Source organism: Dendrobates tinctorius, unplaced genomic scaffold, assembly GCF_039654945.1.
Source record: "Dendrobates tinctorius isolate UK_male_01 unplaced genomic scaffold, ASM3965494v1 ptg000192l, whole genome shotgun sequence".
Classification (NCBI taxonomy): domain Eukaryota; kingdom Metazoa; phylum Chordata; class Amphibia; order Anura; family Dendrobatidae; genus Dendrobates; species Dendrobates tinctorius.
In genome coordinates, this window is record NW_027361859.1 from 5,571,196 (window position 1) to 5,587,868 (window position 16,673).

The 16,673-nt window shown below is 45.7% G+C and overlaps 1 protein-coding gene across 1 annotated transcript in view; it reads left to right on the forward strand.

Moving 5' to 3' along the window:
- The window catches only part of LOC141055952 (uncharacterized), a 60,449-nt gene extending 58,509 nt beyond the window's left edge, over positions 1-1,940 (forward strand). The window contains exon 7 of the mRNA XM_073552649.1: positions 288-1,940. Within this exon, the coding sequence (XP_073408750.1) occupies positions 288-1,210 (923 nt within the window). The 3' untranslated portion in view covers positions 1,211-1,940. The remainder of the gene's footprint in view (positions 1-287) is intronic.
- The last annotated feature ends 14,733 nt before the right edge of the window (positions 1,941-16,673 follow it).

Sequence of the window (16,673 nt, forward strand, 5' to 3'; positions counted from 1 at the left end):
TTGTTCCTTTAACACAATTTTTTTTGGAGGGGGGAAAAACAAAATTTTCTAAATACCTAATTGTATGCTATTTGGTACAAGATGTAAGTGTTATTTTTGTTGAATAAAAATCATCTGATTAAAAGTATAAAAAAATTGTACAACCTCTTGGCTTAATATCATAAACTACTAGTCCTCGCATTGAAGTCTACAGTTTGTACCCATCTTCGTCAGCTAGTAATTGAGCTTTAATACAATTTGTTGCTAAAGGCAGAATTTCTGAAAAAATTGTTTTTATTTCTTGGCAGATGACGCGCCAGAAGGACATCTCACAGTTACTTATTTTGAAGCAGCTGATTATGGTATCACACCATATATATATGAAGAGCAAGACATTATTCCAGATAAACCGCCAGCCCTTCACAGCAAAAATCTATCATCTATTCCTTATCAACAGGTCCAATCTTCTGATTTATTACAGACTGATAAGCAAAATAAAAACAACAAAAGGGATGCTGAACATCAAAAAGCTCATTCAGGGAAGAGTCCATTTTCATGTTCAGAATGTGGGAAATGTTTTACCAAAAAAACAAGGCTTACTGTACATGAGATAATTCACACAGGGGAGAAGCCATTTTCATGTTCATTATGTGGGAAATGTTTTAACAGGAAGGAAAGTCTTACTGCACATCAGAGAACTCACACAGGGGAGAAGCCGTTTTCATGTCCAGAATGTGGGAAATGTTTTACCAAGAAATTTAGTCTTACTGTGCATCAGAGAATTCACACAGGAGAGAAGCCATTTTCATGTGCAGAATGTGGGAAATGTTTTACTTGCAAAGGGGATCTCCATAGACATAAAAGTACTCACACAGGGAAGAAGCCATTTTCATGTTCAGAATGTGGAACATGTTTTACCAAAAAAGCAAGTATTATTGTACATCAGAGAATTCACACAGGGGAGAAGCCATTTTCATGTTCGGAATGTGGGAAATATTTTACCTCCAAAACAAATCTTACTGCACATCTGAAAATTCACACAGGGGAGAAGCCTTTTTCTTGTTCGGAATGTGGGAAATGTTTTATCAAGAAAGCAAATTTTTCTGCACATCAGAGAATTCACACAGGGGAGAAGCCATTTTTATGTCAAGAATGTGGAAAATGTTTTACTGACAAAACAAATCTTGTTAGACATAACAAGACTCACAAAGATGAGAAGCCATTCTCATGATCATAATGTGGGAAATGTTTTACCAACAAACTAAATCTTGCTGCACCTCTGAGAACTCACACTGGGGAGAAGCCATTTTCGTGTCCAGAATGTGGGAATTGTTCTTCTTGTAAATTTACTCTTTTTATAAATCAATGAATACACACAGAGGAGAAGCCATTTTCAGATTGGGAATTGGAAAATTTTAACAAAGAAATTATATTTTCTTACACATCAGAGAAATTACACAGGGAAGTAGCCGCTTCATAAATAATACATTTATTTTATTGATGAAGAGTACCAGAAAATTTACAGTAAAAGTTAAGTCACAAGCCTGAAAGGGAAAGCAATTTAGATCACTAAACGATAATAATTAGGATATATGCTGTATGCAATGACCAATAAACATCAGCAAGTAGAATGGATATAACAATCCGAAATATTTCACCATGTATATAGAATACTTTACTTTTTTGTGAACACTACAACTGCATCTTAAAGAGGTTGACCGGCCCTTGTCTGGTATACATGATCGGGACAGTTGCTGAGGCAAACGTCAGACAGCAAGCATCTAATCATTATGGTGTCTTTCTAATCTGATGACACCAACTGGATGGTTTCCTTTCAACTGTCCTAATTAAGTACAACAACATCTACCCGCACCTGATACCAGACTACATAGAAGAGAGAGGTGTCAGACCACCCCTTTAAAACTTTTAACCAAGGATTAATAAACTGCTTTTAATACTAATATCCATCTCTTTGTGTCTATTGTTTGTGTTGTCTATGGGTTAAGAATTTGCCGTATGACCTGTGTAGTTGAGGGACAGCTGGTATGGATTGTATAGAAGTAGAGTTGAGCGAAACGGGTCGAAAAAATTCAAAAGTCGCCGACTTTTGGCAAAGTCGGGTTTCATGAAACGAAACCCGACCCTAGGATGAGGTCGGCCACGAGGTCGGCGACTTACGCGCCAAAGTCGCGTTTCAAAAGTTTGTTTTGCGCTCTTTTTCAGCCAATCAGGATCCACGGACACTGTGGGCAACGTGATGACATAGGCACGGGTCACCACCATCTTTCAGAAGGGCATGCAAGTGATTGGCTTGCTTTGGTGGGCGTCACAGGGGGTATAAAAGGGCGTGCACGCCGACCGCCATCTTACTTCTGCCGATCTTAGTATAGGGAGAGGTTGCTGCTGATTCTGTAGGGAGAGCGTTAGGCAGGGAAGAAGACAAAAAAACTGCTTCTGCTGCTAGCGATTTGGCCTGCACAACACACCAGTCACTGTGTGTGCAGTGCAAGGGGAGGCTATATAGTGGTGTATCAGTGGTGTTGGTTGTTGGGCTGCCTTCTAAGGCTTCCTGACATTCCTGCATTGCTGTTTACCCACTGCTCCGCAAACTGCTTTTTTAAAAGCAATCCCATTTTTTTTTTTTGTCCTGCTGAGAAGAAAAAAAAACTGCTTCTGCTGCTAGCAATTTGGCCTGCACAACACACCAGTCACTGTGTGTGCAGTGCAAGGGGAGGCTATATATTGGTGTATCAGTGGTGTTGGTTGTTGGGCTGCCTTCTAAGGCTTCCTGACATTCCTGCATTGCTGTTTACCCACTGCTCCGCAAACTGCTTTTTTAAAAGCAATCCAATCTCCCTTATCCTCTAGTCACTTTTGTCACAGCTGTGCCATCGAGCCTGTCACATAGCGCTCAGATATTCATTGGGCCTCACACAATCCAAAAGTGTCCAGTGTCCAAAAGTGTGTGCAGAGATTCAAAATCTCCCTTATCCTCTAGTCACTTTTGTCACAGCTGTGCCATCGAGCCTGTCACATAGCGCTCAGATATCAGTGGGCCGCACACAATCCAAAAGTGTCCACTGTCCACAAGTGTGTGCAGAAATTCAAAATCTCCCTTATCCTCTAGTCACTTTTGTCACAGCTGTGCCATCGAGCCTGTCACATAGCACTCAGATATCAGTGGGCCTCACACAATCCAAAAGTGTCCACTGTCCACAAGTGTGTGCAGAAATTCAAAATCTCCCTTATCCTCTAGTCACTTTTGTCACAGCTGTGCCATCGAGCCTGTCACATAGCGCTCAGATATCAGTGGGCCTCACACAATCCAAAAGTGTCCACTGTCCACAAGTGTGTACAGAAATTCAAAATCTCCCTTATCCTCTAGTCACTTTTGTCACAGCTGTGCCATCGAGCCTGTCACATAGCGCTCAGATATTCATTGGGCCTCACACAATCCAAAAGTGTCCAGTGTCCAAAAGTGTGTGCAGAGATTCAAAATCTCCCTTATCCTCTAGTCAATTTTGTCACAGCTCTGCCATCGAGCCTGTCACATAGCGCTCAGATATTCATTGGGCCTCACACAATCCAAAAGTGTCCAGTGTCCAAAAGTGTGTGCAGAGATTCAAAATCTCCCTTATCCTCTAGTCACTTTTGTCACAGCTGTGCCATCGAGCCTGTCACATAGCGCTCAGATATCAGTGGGCCTCACAGAATCCAAAAGTGTCCACTGTCCACAAGTGTGTGCAGAAATTCAAAATCTCCCTTATCCTCTAGTCACTTTTGTCACAGCTGTGCCATCGAGCCTGTCACATAGCGCTCAGATATTCATTGGGCCTCACACAATCCAAAAGTGTCCAGTGTCCAAAAGTGTGTGCAGAGATTCAAAATCTCCCTTATCCTCTAGTCACTTTTGTCACAGCTGTGCCATCGAGCCTGTCACATAGCGCTCAGATATTCATTGGGCCTCACACAATCCAAAAGTGTCCAATGTCCAAAAGTGTGTGCAGAGATTCAAAATCTCCCTTATCCTCTAGTCACTTTTGTCACAGCTGTGCCATCGAGCCTGTCACATAGCGCTCAGATATCAGTGGGCCTCACACAATCCAAAAGTGTCCACTGTCCACAAGTGTGTGCAGAAATTCAAAATCTCCCTTATCCTCTAGTCACTTTTGTCACAGCTGTGCCATCGAGCCTGTCACATAGCGCTCAGATATTCATTGGGCCTCACACAATCCAAAAGTGTCCAGTGTCCAAAAGTGTGTGCAGAGATTCAAAATCTCCCTTATCCTCTAGTCACTTTTGTCACAGCTGTGCCATCGAGCCTGTCACATAGCGCTCAGATATCAGTGGGCCTCACACAATCCAAAAGTGTCCACTGTCCACAAGTGTGTGCAGAAATTCAAAATCTCCCTTATCCTCTAGTCACTTTTGTCACAGCTGTGCCATCGAGCCTGTCACATAGCGCTCAGATATTCATTGGGCCTCACACAATCCAAAAGTGTCCAGTGTCCAAAAGTGTGTGCAGAGATTCAAAATCTCCCTTATCCTCTAGTCACTTTTGTCACAGCTGTGCCATCGAGCCTGTCACATAGCGCTCAGATATCAGTGGGCCTCACACAATCCAAAAGTGTCCAGTGTCCAAAAGTGTGTGCAGAGATTCAAAATCTCCCTTATCCTCTAGTCACTTTTGTCACAGCTGTGCCATCGAGCCTGTCACATAGCGCTCAGATATTCATTGGGCCTCACACAATCCAAAAGTGTCCAGTGTCCAAAAGTGTGTGCAGAGATTCAAAATCTCCCTTATCCTCTAGTCACTTTTGTCACAGCTGTGCCATCGAGCCTGTCACATAGCGCTCAGATATCAGTGGGCCTCACACAATCCAAAAGTGTCCACTGTCCACAAGTGTGCGCAGAAATTCAAAATCTCCCTTATCCTCTAGTCACTTTTGTCACAGCTGTGCCATCGAGCCTGTCACATAGCGCTCAGATATTCATTGGGCCTCACACAATCCAAAAGTGTCCAGTGTCCAAAAGTGTGTGCAGAGATTCAAAATCTCCCTTATCCTCTAGTCACTTTTGTCACAGCTGTGCCATCGAGACTGTCACATAGCGCTCAGATATCAGTGGGCCTCACACAATCCAAAAGTGTCCACTGTCCACAAGTGTGTGCAGAAATTCAAAATCTCCCTTATCCTCTAGTCACTTTTGTCACAGCTGTGCCATCGAGCCTGTCACATAGCGCTCAGATATCAGTGGGCCTCACACAATCCAAAAGTGTCCAGTGTCCAAAAGTGTGTGCAGAGATTCAAAATCTCCCTTATCCTCTAGTCACTTTTGTCACAGCTGTGCCATCGAGCCTGTCACATAGCGCTCAGATATTCATTGGGCCTCACACAATCCAAAAGTGTCCAGTGTCCAAAAGTGTGTGCAGAGATTCAAAATCTCCCTTATCCTCTAGTCACTTTTGTCACAGCTGTGCCATCGAGCCTGTCACATAGCGCTCAGATATCAGTGGGCCTCACACAATCCAAAAGTGTCCACTGTCCACAAGTGTGTGCAGAAATTCAAAATCTCCCCTGTTCTATAGACACCTTGTACCTTGTTTTACATTACTATATAGTTTGTTGGATTTTTTGTCTACATTTCTACCAAAAATGAGGAAGGCTGGTGGAAGAGGCCGTGGAATTGGGCGGGGGTTGGCAGCTGGTAATGATGGTGTTGGTGGTGGATCTGATGGTAGTGGCAAGAGCAAAATAGGACCGAATGCAGGAGGTGCTGACCCTGCGTCATCGTCTGGCTACATAAGGCCTCGAACGCTTAGTTTTCTAGGAGTTGGCAAACCGCTTTTACAGCCAGAGCATCAGGAAAAAGTTTTGTCTTACATTGCCGACTCAGCCTCCAGCTTTATCGCCTCCTCTTCTTCAGTTGTAAAAAGTAAAAGCACTGAGTCGTCATTGGAGGCTCATGTTCATGAACCACACCTTTCCTTGTGTCCTTCACCCCAACCAAGATTGAAGGATGACGCAGGCCATACTACTGATTACTCCATGGAGCTGTTTTCACATACCATGCCTGGATTATCAAGTGAAATGGTGAATTACCCAGGCCAAGATGAATCTGACATGGAGTGCACTGATGCACAGCCGCTGATGGATGATTCTGCTGGTACATTCACTCAGAGCACTACATTGTCATCGCAGTGTACAGAGCCAGATTCTGACCCTGATGAGACTCAGGTGCCCCTTCCCGCACACTATACCACCATACACGGTGACACAGAGGAAGGTGCACATGACATAGAAGAGGAGGTAATGGATGACCCAGTTGTTGACCCAGATTGGCATCCATTGGGGGAAGAGGGTGCTGCTTCCAATAGCTCAGATGAGGAGCATCCACAGCAGACATCGACATCGCAACAGCTGTTATCTGGCAGGCCCGGAGCACTCCAAAGACAGGTTCCAAACATCAAAAGAGTTGCTGGACAGCTTGTCCAGAGGGTCAAAAGATCACAGCGTGCTAGGCCGCAAAATGTCTGCCAAAGTAGGAAGAGTGCAGTGTGGCACTTTTTTGAACAAAATCCTCATGATCAGGCCAAGGTTATCTGTAAGAAGTCCGCAAAGACCTTTAGCCGAGGGAAAAATCTGAAAAATTTGAATACCAGTTGCATGCTTAGACATTTAACCAGCATGCACTTGCAAGCGTGGACACAACACCAAACCTCAAGTGCCACATGTGCAACTGATCACAACGAAGGTAGTCAGCAACGCTACATTGTTTCCCCCACTGTAAGCCCACCGGTTAGCACAGCAGCAAATGTTGAGGTGTCGTTGCAAGACCACAGCAGTCAGGGAATCCCACTGTTATATCAACGAAAGACTGATTCTAGGCCATCAGAAAGAACACCAACTCCATCACCATCATCAACCCTCTCTCAATCCGCCCTGTCCACTAATCACGTTTGAGATGATGCCCTTTCGGTTGGTGGAAAGCACAGCTTTCCGTGAACTCATGGCCTATGCAGTACCACGCTATGACCTACCCAGTCGCCACTTCTTCTCTCGCAAAGCCATCCCAGCCCTCCACCATCATGTGAAAGACCGCATTGTCCATGCACTCAAGCAGTCAGTGAGCGGAAAGGTGCACCTCACAACTGATGCATGGTCCAGTCGGCATGGCCAGGGCCGTTACGTGTCCATCACTGCGCACTGGGTTAATGTGGTGGATGCAGGGTCCACAGGGGACAGCGGTGGTGGGACAGTGCTGCCTAGCCCACGGTATAGGAAACAGTTGGCTGTAGGCGTTCGACCCTCCTCCTCCTCCTCCAGAAGCGAAAGCTCGTCCACAGAGCGCAGTCGTACGAGCACTCCATCTGCAGCTGCCACTGTTGCACACGATGTGTCCCCCTATCGAGCAGCTAGTGGAAAGCGTCAGCAGGCTGTGTTGCAGATGATGTGTTTGGGCGACAGACACACCGCCGAGGTGCTGGCCGAGTACTTGAAGCGACAAACTGAGTCATGGCTGGGCAGTGTACATCTTGAGGCAGGCAAGGTAGTTAGTGATAACGGCCGTAATTTTGTGGCAGCCATAGCCCTTTCAAAACTCAGCCACATACCTTGCTTGGCTCACACCTTGAACCTGGTGGTGCAGTGCTTCCTCAAAAATTATCCGGAGTTAACAGCCCTGCTCCAGAAGGTGCGAAGACTGTGCGCGCACATCCGCCGGTCGCCTGTACACTCTGTTCGTATGCAGAAGCTGCAGCGATTGCTCCACCTTCCCAACCACCGCCTCATTATCGACATTGCAACAAGGTGGAACTCCACCCTGCACATGGTGGAGCGGCTGTGCGAGCAGAGGCAGGCCATAATGCATTTGTGGGAGGATACACGGCCAGGCACTTTGAGAGCAGACATGGAGTTGACAGGTGTGCAGTGGTCGAAGCTGAAAGACCTTTGTAAAGTCCTTCAGTGTTTTGAGGAATGCACACAGCTGGTAAGCGCAGACGACGCCATCCTAAGCATGAGCATCCCACTTATGCGTCTGCTCATGCAAACTTTGACGCACCTTAAGGAGCAGGCGTCTGCAGCCAATGTTGATGAGGAGGAAGAGGAGGAGGGAATCCTTGATGACATTCAGCCATTGTCTGCTCAGGGACCTCTCCTGGACGAGGTGGAGGAAGAAGAGGAGGAGGATGATGGGGATGATTACTTAGGGGAGGAGGATGCATCTCGTGGGGCAAGTGAAAATGTTGGCGTGGCAAGGTCTGGTACAGGGTTTGTGCGTGACTGGAGGGATGTGGATTTGCCAGAAAGTGCTCCTCCAACCAGCACTCGCAGTGCATCATTGACACCGGGAACATTGGCCCACATGTCAGATTATGTCTTGCGGATCCTAAAAAGGGACCCCCGCATTGCCAAAATGATGAACGATGACGACTACTGGTTGGCCAGCATCCTGGATCCACGCTATAAAGGCAAATTACAAAACATCATGCCACAGGAGAACCTTGACCTAATATTGGCTAATAAACAAGCAACTCTGGTAAATCGGTTGCTTGAAGCATTCCCAGCACACAGCAGCGGTGATGGTTCTCACACGAGACGTACGGGCCGGGGGCAGCTTGGCAGAGGTGTTCGTGGTGCACACAGCAGAAGTGGCGTTGGAGACAGGGGTTTCATGACAATGTTGTGGACTGATTTTTCAAATACCGCTCACACAACTGGTAATACTGCATCGATGGAAAGTGACAGGAGACAGCAGTTGTCAACTATGGTTACAAACTACTTTTCCTCCCATATCGATGTTCTCCCACACAGGTCATTCCCCTTTGACTATTGGGCCGCTAAACTGGACACCTGGCCTGAATTGGCACAATATGCTTTACAGGAGCTCGCTTGCCCAGCTGCAAGTGTGCTATCGGAAAGAGTCTTCAGTGCAGCTGGATCAATCCTGACAGAAAAAAGGACCCGTCTGTCAACCCAAAATGTGGATGATCTAACCTTCATTAAAATGAACCACGCATGGGTTTCCAAGGATTTTGTCCCACCTTCCCCTGATGACACATAGGGTGACAGAAAAATGGCTTGCTTTGGTCCACCTCTTCCTGGTACTTCACCTATTTCGCCTTTTGCATCAGCTGAATGTCCAACATCAACATATGCCACTTTCTAAAACTCCCTAACTGTGCTGCCTCCCCCCCCATGGCCGGGGTCACCACCTACCGCACGACACCGTGCGAGTGCCGTTGCCCTGGACAGGTGGGTAGGCCGACTCTTGGGCGCGGGCACTGGCACAGGGTCCCTCATAGTGCAATCAAGTGTCTCTGACGGTGGTGGTGCACACCCGCTGTCAGACACACCGCTGTACTATGAGGGGCCCAGTGCCAGTACCGACGCCCACGAGTGGGCCCCCCTTGCTTGGGCAGGGCCCCAGCATTTGCAATCTTTACCTCTCCCTGCTCCTCCGCTGTGTAATCTGGGCCGTCAAATCCATACTGTGCCTGACACCGTCTGAGCCTGCCTCCTGAGACATATATTTTGAATATGTACGCTATCCATACATGTTATCCAGGGATACGGTACCCTTTCTAACCTTTGTGCAATTACGTGCAATCCATACTGGGCCTAACACCGTCTGAGCCTGCCTCCTGAGACATATATTTTGAATGTGTACGCTATCCATACATGTTATCCAGGGATACGGTACCCTTTCTAACCTTTGTGCAATCACGTGCAATCCATACTGGGCCTAACACCGTCTGAGCCTGCCTCATGCTGTATAGACATACAGTGGGGCAAAAAAGTATTTAGTCAGTCAGCAATAGTGCAAGTTCCACCACTTAAAAAGATGAGAGGCATCTGTAATTTACATCATAGGTAGACCTCAACTATGGGAGACAAACTGAGAAAAAAAAATCCAGAAAATCACATTGTCTGTTTTTTTTTCATTTTATTTGCATATTATGGTGGAAAATAAGTATTTGGTCAGAAACAAAATTTCATCTCAATACTTTGTGATATATCCTTTGTTGGCAATGACAGAGGTCAAACGTTTTCTGTAAGTCTTCACAAGGTTGCCACACACTGTTGTTGGTATGTTGGCCCATTCCTCCATGCAGATCTCCTCTAGAGCAGTGATGTTTTTGGCTTTTCGCTTGGCAACACGGACTTTCAACTCCCTCCAAAGGTTTTCTATAGGGTTGAGATCTGGAGACTGGCTAGGCCACTCCAGGACCTTGAAATGCTTCTTACGAAGCCACTCCTTCGTTGCCCTGGCGGTGTGCTTTGGATCATTGTCATGTTGAAAGACCCAGCCACGTTTCATCTTCAATGCCCTTGCTGATGGAAGGAGGTTTTCACTCAAAATCTCACGATACATGGCCCCATTCATTCTTTCATGTACCCGGATCAGTCGTCCTGGCCCCTTTGCAGAGAAACAGCCCCAAAGCATGATGTTTCCACCACCATGCTTTACAGTAGGTATGGTGTTTGATGGATGCAACTCAGTATTCTTTTTCCTCCAAACACGACAAGTTGTGTTTCTACCAAACATTTCCAGTTTGGTTTCATCAGACCATAGGACATTCTCCCAAAACTCCTCTGGATCATCCAAATGCTCTCTAGCAAACTTCAGACGGGCCCGGACATGTACAGGCTTAAGCAGTGGGACACGTCTGGCACTGCAGGATCTGAGTCCATGGTGGCGTAGTGTGTTACTTATGGTAGGCCTTGTTACATTGGTCCCAGCTCTCTGCAGTTCATTCACTAGGTCCCTCTGCGTGGTTCTCGGATTTTTGCTCACCGTTCTTGTGATCATTCTGACCCCACGGGGTGGGATTTTGCATGGAGCACCAGATCGAGGGAGATTATCAGTGGTCTTGTATGTCTTCCATTTTCTAATTATTGCTCCCACAGTTGATTTCTTCACTCCAAGCTGGTTGGCTATTGCAGATTCAGTCTTCCCAGCCTGGTGCAGGGCTACAATTTTGTTTCTGGTGTCCTTTGACAGCTCTTTGATCTTCACCATAGTGGAGTTTGGAGTCAGACTGTTTGAGGGTGTGCACAGGTGTCTTTTTATACTGATAACAAGTTTAAACAGGTGCCATTACTACAGGTAATGAGTGGAGGAAAGAGGAGACTCTTAAAGAAGAAGTTACAGGTCTGTGAGAGCCAGAAATCTTGATTGCTTGTTTCTGACCAAATACTTATTTTCCACCATAATATGCAAATAAAATGAAAAAAAAACAGACAATGTAATTTTCTGGATTTTTTTTTCTCAGTTTGTCTCCCATAGTTGAGGTCTACCTATGATGTAAATTACAGACGCCTCTCATGTTTTTAAGTGGTGGAACTTGCACTATTGCTGACTGACTAAATACTTTTTTGCCCCACTGTATATTTTGAATGTGTACGCTGTCCATACATGTTATCCAGGGATACGGTACCCTTTCTAACCTTTGTGCAATCACGTGCAATCCATACTGGGCCTAACACCGTCTGAGCCTGCCTCCTGAGACATATATTTTGAATGTGTACGCTATCCATACATGTTATCCGGGGATACGGTACCCTTTCTAACCTTTGTGCAATCACGTGCAATCCATACTGGGCCTAACACCGTCTGAGCCTGCCTCCTGAGACATATATTTTGAATGTGTACGCTATCCATACATGTTATCCAGGGATACGGTACCCTTTCTAACCTTTGTGCAATCACGTGCAATCCATACTGTGCCTAACACCGTCTGAGCCTGCCTCATGCTGTATAGACATATATTTTGAATGTGTACGCTATCCATACATGTTATCCAGGGATACGGTACCCTTTCTAACCTTTGTGCAATCACGTGCAATCCATACTGGGCCTAACACCGTCTGAGCCTGCCTCCTGAGACATATATTTTGAATGTGTACGCTATCCATACATGTTATCCAGGGATACGGTACCCTTTCTAACCTTTGTGCAATCACGTGCAATCCATACTGGGCCTAACACCGTCTGAGCCTGCCTCATGCTGTATAGACATATATTTTGAATGTGTACGCTATCCATACATGTTATCCAGGGATACGGTACCCTTTCTAACCTTTGTGCAATCACGTGCAATCCATACTGGGCCTAACACCGTCTGAGCCTGCCTCATGCTGTATAGACATATATTTTGAATGTGTACGCTATCCATACATGTTATCCAGGGATACGGTACCCTTTCTAATCTTTGTGCAATCACGTGCAATCCATACTGGGCCTAACACCGTCTGAGCCTGCATCCTGAGACATATATTTTGAATATGTACGCTATCCATACATGTTATCCAGGGATACAGTACCCTTTCTAACCTTTGTGCAATCACGTGCAATCCATACTGGGCCTAACACCGTCTGAGCCTGCCTCCTGAGACATATATTTTGAATGTGTACGCTATCCATACATGTTATCCAGGGATACGGTACCCTTTCTAACCTTTGTGCAATCACGTGCAATCCATACTGGGCCTAACACCGTCTGAGCCTGCCTCCTGAGACATATATTTTGAATGTGTACGCTATCCATACATGTTATCCGGGGATACGGTACCCTTTCTAACCTTTGTGCAATCACGTGCAATCCATACTGTGCCTGACACCGTCTGAGCCTGCCTCCTGAGACATATATTTTGAATGTGTACGCTATCCATACATGTTATCCAGGGATACGGTACCCTTTCTAACCTTTGTGCAATCACGTGCAATCCATACTGGGCCTAACACCGTCTGAGCCTGCCTCATGTTGTATAGACATATATTTTGAATGTGTACGCTATCCATACATGTTATCCAGGGATACGGTACCCTTTCTAACCTTTGTGCAATCACGTGCAATCCATACTGGGCCTAACACCGTCTGAGCCTGCCTCCTGAGACATATATTTTGAATGTGTACGCTATCCATACATGTTATCCAGGGATACGGTACCCTTTCTAACCATTGCGCAATCACGAGCAATCCATACTGGGCCTAACACCGTCTGAGCCTGCCTCATGCTGTATAGACATATATTTTGAATGTGTACGCTATCCATACATGTTATCCAGGGATACGGTACCCTTTCTAACCTTTGTGCAATCACGTGCAATCCATACTGGGCCTAACACCGTCTGAGCCTGCCTCATGCTGTATAGACATATATTTTGAATGTGTACGCTATCCATACATGTTATCCAGGGATACGGTACCCTTTCTAATCTTTGTGCAATCACGTGCAATCCATACTGGGCCTAACACCGTCTGAGCCTGCATCCTGAGACATATATTTTGAATATGTACGCTATCCATACATGTTATCCAGGGATACAGTACCCTTTCTAACCTTTGTGCAATCACGTGCAATCCATACTGGGCCTAACACCGTCTGAGCCTGCCTCCTGAGACATATATTTTGAATGTGTACGCTATCCATACATGTTATCCAGGGATACGGTACCCTTTCTAACCTTTGTGCAATCACGTGCAATCCATACTGGGCCTAACACCGTCTGAGCCTGCCTCCTGAGACATATATTTTGAATGTGTACGCTATCCATACATGTTATCCGGGGATACGGTACCCTTTCTAACCTTTGTGCAATCACGTGCAATCCATACTGTGCCTGACACCGTCTGAGCCTGCCTCCTGAGACATATATTTTGAATGTGTATGCTATCCATACATGTTATCCAGGGATACGGTACCCTTTCTAACCTTTGTGCAATCACGTGCAATCCATACTGGGCCTAACACCGTCTGAGCCTGCCTCATGTTGTATAGACATATATTTTGAATGTGTACGCTATCCATACATGTTATCCAGGGATACGGTACCCTTTCTAACCTTTGTGCAATCACGTGCAATCCATACTGGGCCTAACACCGTCTGAGCCTGCCTCCTGAGACATATATTTTGAATGTGTACGCTATCCATACATGTTATCTGGGGATACGGTACCCTTTCTCACCTTTGTGCAATCACGTGTAATCCATACTGGGCGTGAGAACGGCTGGCGAGCTGTTAAGCAAGCTACAGCACCTGTCCAGACAAGTACAGGGATTCCCTAGCGAGGAGACTTATTTGATTGTTTTCAATGTTGGGACAGCAATTTTTGGGGAGCACTATACTCTGGAGAATGATAGATGGGGCCCACCATACACTGGAACATTCCAAAGGTGGACATCAGACACTGGAGCAGCATTTACAGGGCCCATTATACACTAGAGCATTAGAAATGGGGCCCATTATGTTTGGAGCATTATTTGGGCCCATAAGACAGTGGAGCTTCATCCATGGGGACCAACATATACTGTAGCATTATGTGGAGCTCATCATATACTGTTTCAAACATTATATGGGATCAATGATTCTGTATGGAGAAATAGATGGGCCTCGTCATGAGATGTAAAAAGTGAGGTATTTTTCATTGTACTATACCGCTATTTCTCTGCTGTATCGGAGCATGATGAGTTGTGGTATGTGTTAAAGGGGCGCTCTTTCACCCAGGGCACATGAAAACCTGCAGCCAGCCCTCCCCCCCACAACTTTAGCCAAATAACCCCCATTTTTCAGTGCGTAACTTGTATTATGAAGTTAATTAAGGTTTAAAAGCTTAAGAAAGAAGAATTGATGCTTTTGGCATTCAAATGGGCACTGTAGGTGTGTTTCCTGTCCTCTCACTGCCGACTTTTATTCCCCATTGACTTACATTGGGTTTCGTGTTTCGGGACGACCCCGACTTTTCCCTATAATCGGACGATCTTGCTCGACCCGACTTTTGGAAAAGTCGGGTTTCACGAAACGAAACGCGAGCCTAAAAAACCAAAAGTCGCTCAACTCTATATAGAAGTATTGAAGGCAGAATTACATTAAAGAGCTCAGGTTTGTTAAGACACTTTTCTGTTTTTGAAATTATCCTTTCATAGGAGACTAGTATAATTACCCAGCTTTGCATTGCTCTATTCGATTTTCAGAGGACCTTTCACCAGTTTAGGCATTTTAACTAGTCACATCATAAAATAGTGACTGCAGATCTGAATAAAACTTGGCTTTTGTTTTTTAATTTTTCCTCTCTGTTGCAGGGATATTAGCTTGTAAAGTTTAGGCCATTATTTATGTTACAGTTCAGCTGGGTGCTACGAGAGATTTATCTGTGGGGACTTGTACTTCTTCCCTTTCACGGGATTAACAATCATAAGTAGGCATCATCATGCAGGAGAAAAAAAATACACCCTCTAATCATCACTTATGTCTACAGCTACTGTTTAGAGATACCGCAGAGCTATGTATCATTATAAACTCTTCCAGATCTCGTCAAACGGCAGTCAGTGTGGGGGGAGGATCAGAACTGACAGCATTGTGAGATATGATTTGGAAGTGTTTGATACTGCTTTGTCTCACATGGTGAGGTAGATCCTCCAAGCCCTAGGACCGGGTGAGCATGGGCATGTGGGAAACTGGTAGTGGAAGCACTGGAGACTGCTGGCAGACAGTACATCGGGAGGCAGATACTGGAAGCCGCAGGACGCATATGACGAAGGTGCTGGAGTGCCTGGTAACACATACCAGACAAGGTACCATTTACCCTTAAACACGCTTCCTATTTTCAACAATTGAACTTGTCAGGCATTTGTCTCCAGAAACAGTATAAGACCCTGGCAGGGTCAAAACCTTAAAAGGTTTTTTCGCTATTTTTTGTCGATTAATTTATTGCACCTTCGTCCATATCAGTGCTTTTGTCTTATTCGCTGTCTGTGAAATAAACTTTCTGCAAGTGTTCATCAAGAGTATGCGGTGATCCATTCCTACTCCATGACAGGTGTGTAACTGTACCCTTCTCCCTATAAGCCTATAAGCAGACTGAAGATACTCCAGGTTTTTGTGGTATAGATAGTCACTGGGAAATAAGCTTGTTCAAGTAGATGTCGCCAATCCTTAGTGCACAGTTTTATGACTAAGAGTTCACGGTCACCAATGGAATAATTCTATTCTTCTGGAGAAAATTTTGTGGAGAAAAATCCACAGGTATGATTTCTTGCTCTAGAGATATTTTTCGAGACGTGCTCCTACTCCAATAGGAGAGACATCCACTTCAAGGAAGAAAGGTCTGGTTAGGGACGGCGGAACACACTAAATATTAAATAACAGAAAGTACGTTCGCCGCCCGGGGTCCACCCTGCAGAGGTGTTAAACTGCTGCTATATAATGGCAGAGGCGCTATATGGCGGTATAGCACACCCGGGTTATACATCACCCGATGTGCGCTGGCGAGCCCTGTTAATCTCACAGAGACGCCTAAGGTATAAACATAAATGCCGAGCCTGTTGACCTCACAGGTCTCAGCTGTGTGCACACACGGTATACGGTCACAGGACTAGGCCCAAGACTCAGGGTCAGTGTCCGTCTAGACCTACCATGCGTGTGGCGTCGCTACCGCGGATGCCAACAAGTGCTGCTGACTGCAGCGCGGCGACCAACCCAGCCGCCACATGACAATGCCCAAGAGGGGGCGCACTGTCGGACGCTAGTGCTGTAATATGTGAACTGTGGCTTGTAGAGCGCCACTGACTGGCACTGACTCTATGACTAAAGGCCCCCTTACATTTAGCGATGCACCAGCGATCCCAACAACGATACGACCCGGTCAGGATCGCTGGTGCATCGATAAATGGTCGCTAGTGAGCTGCCGA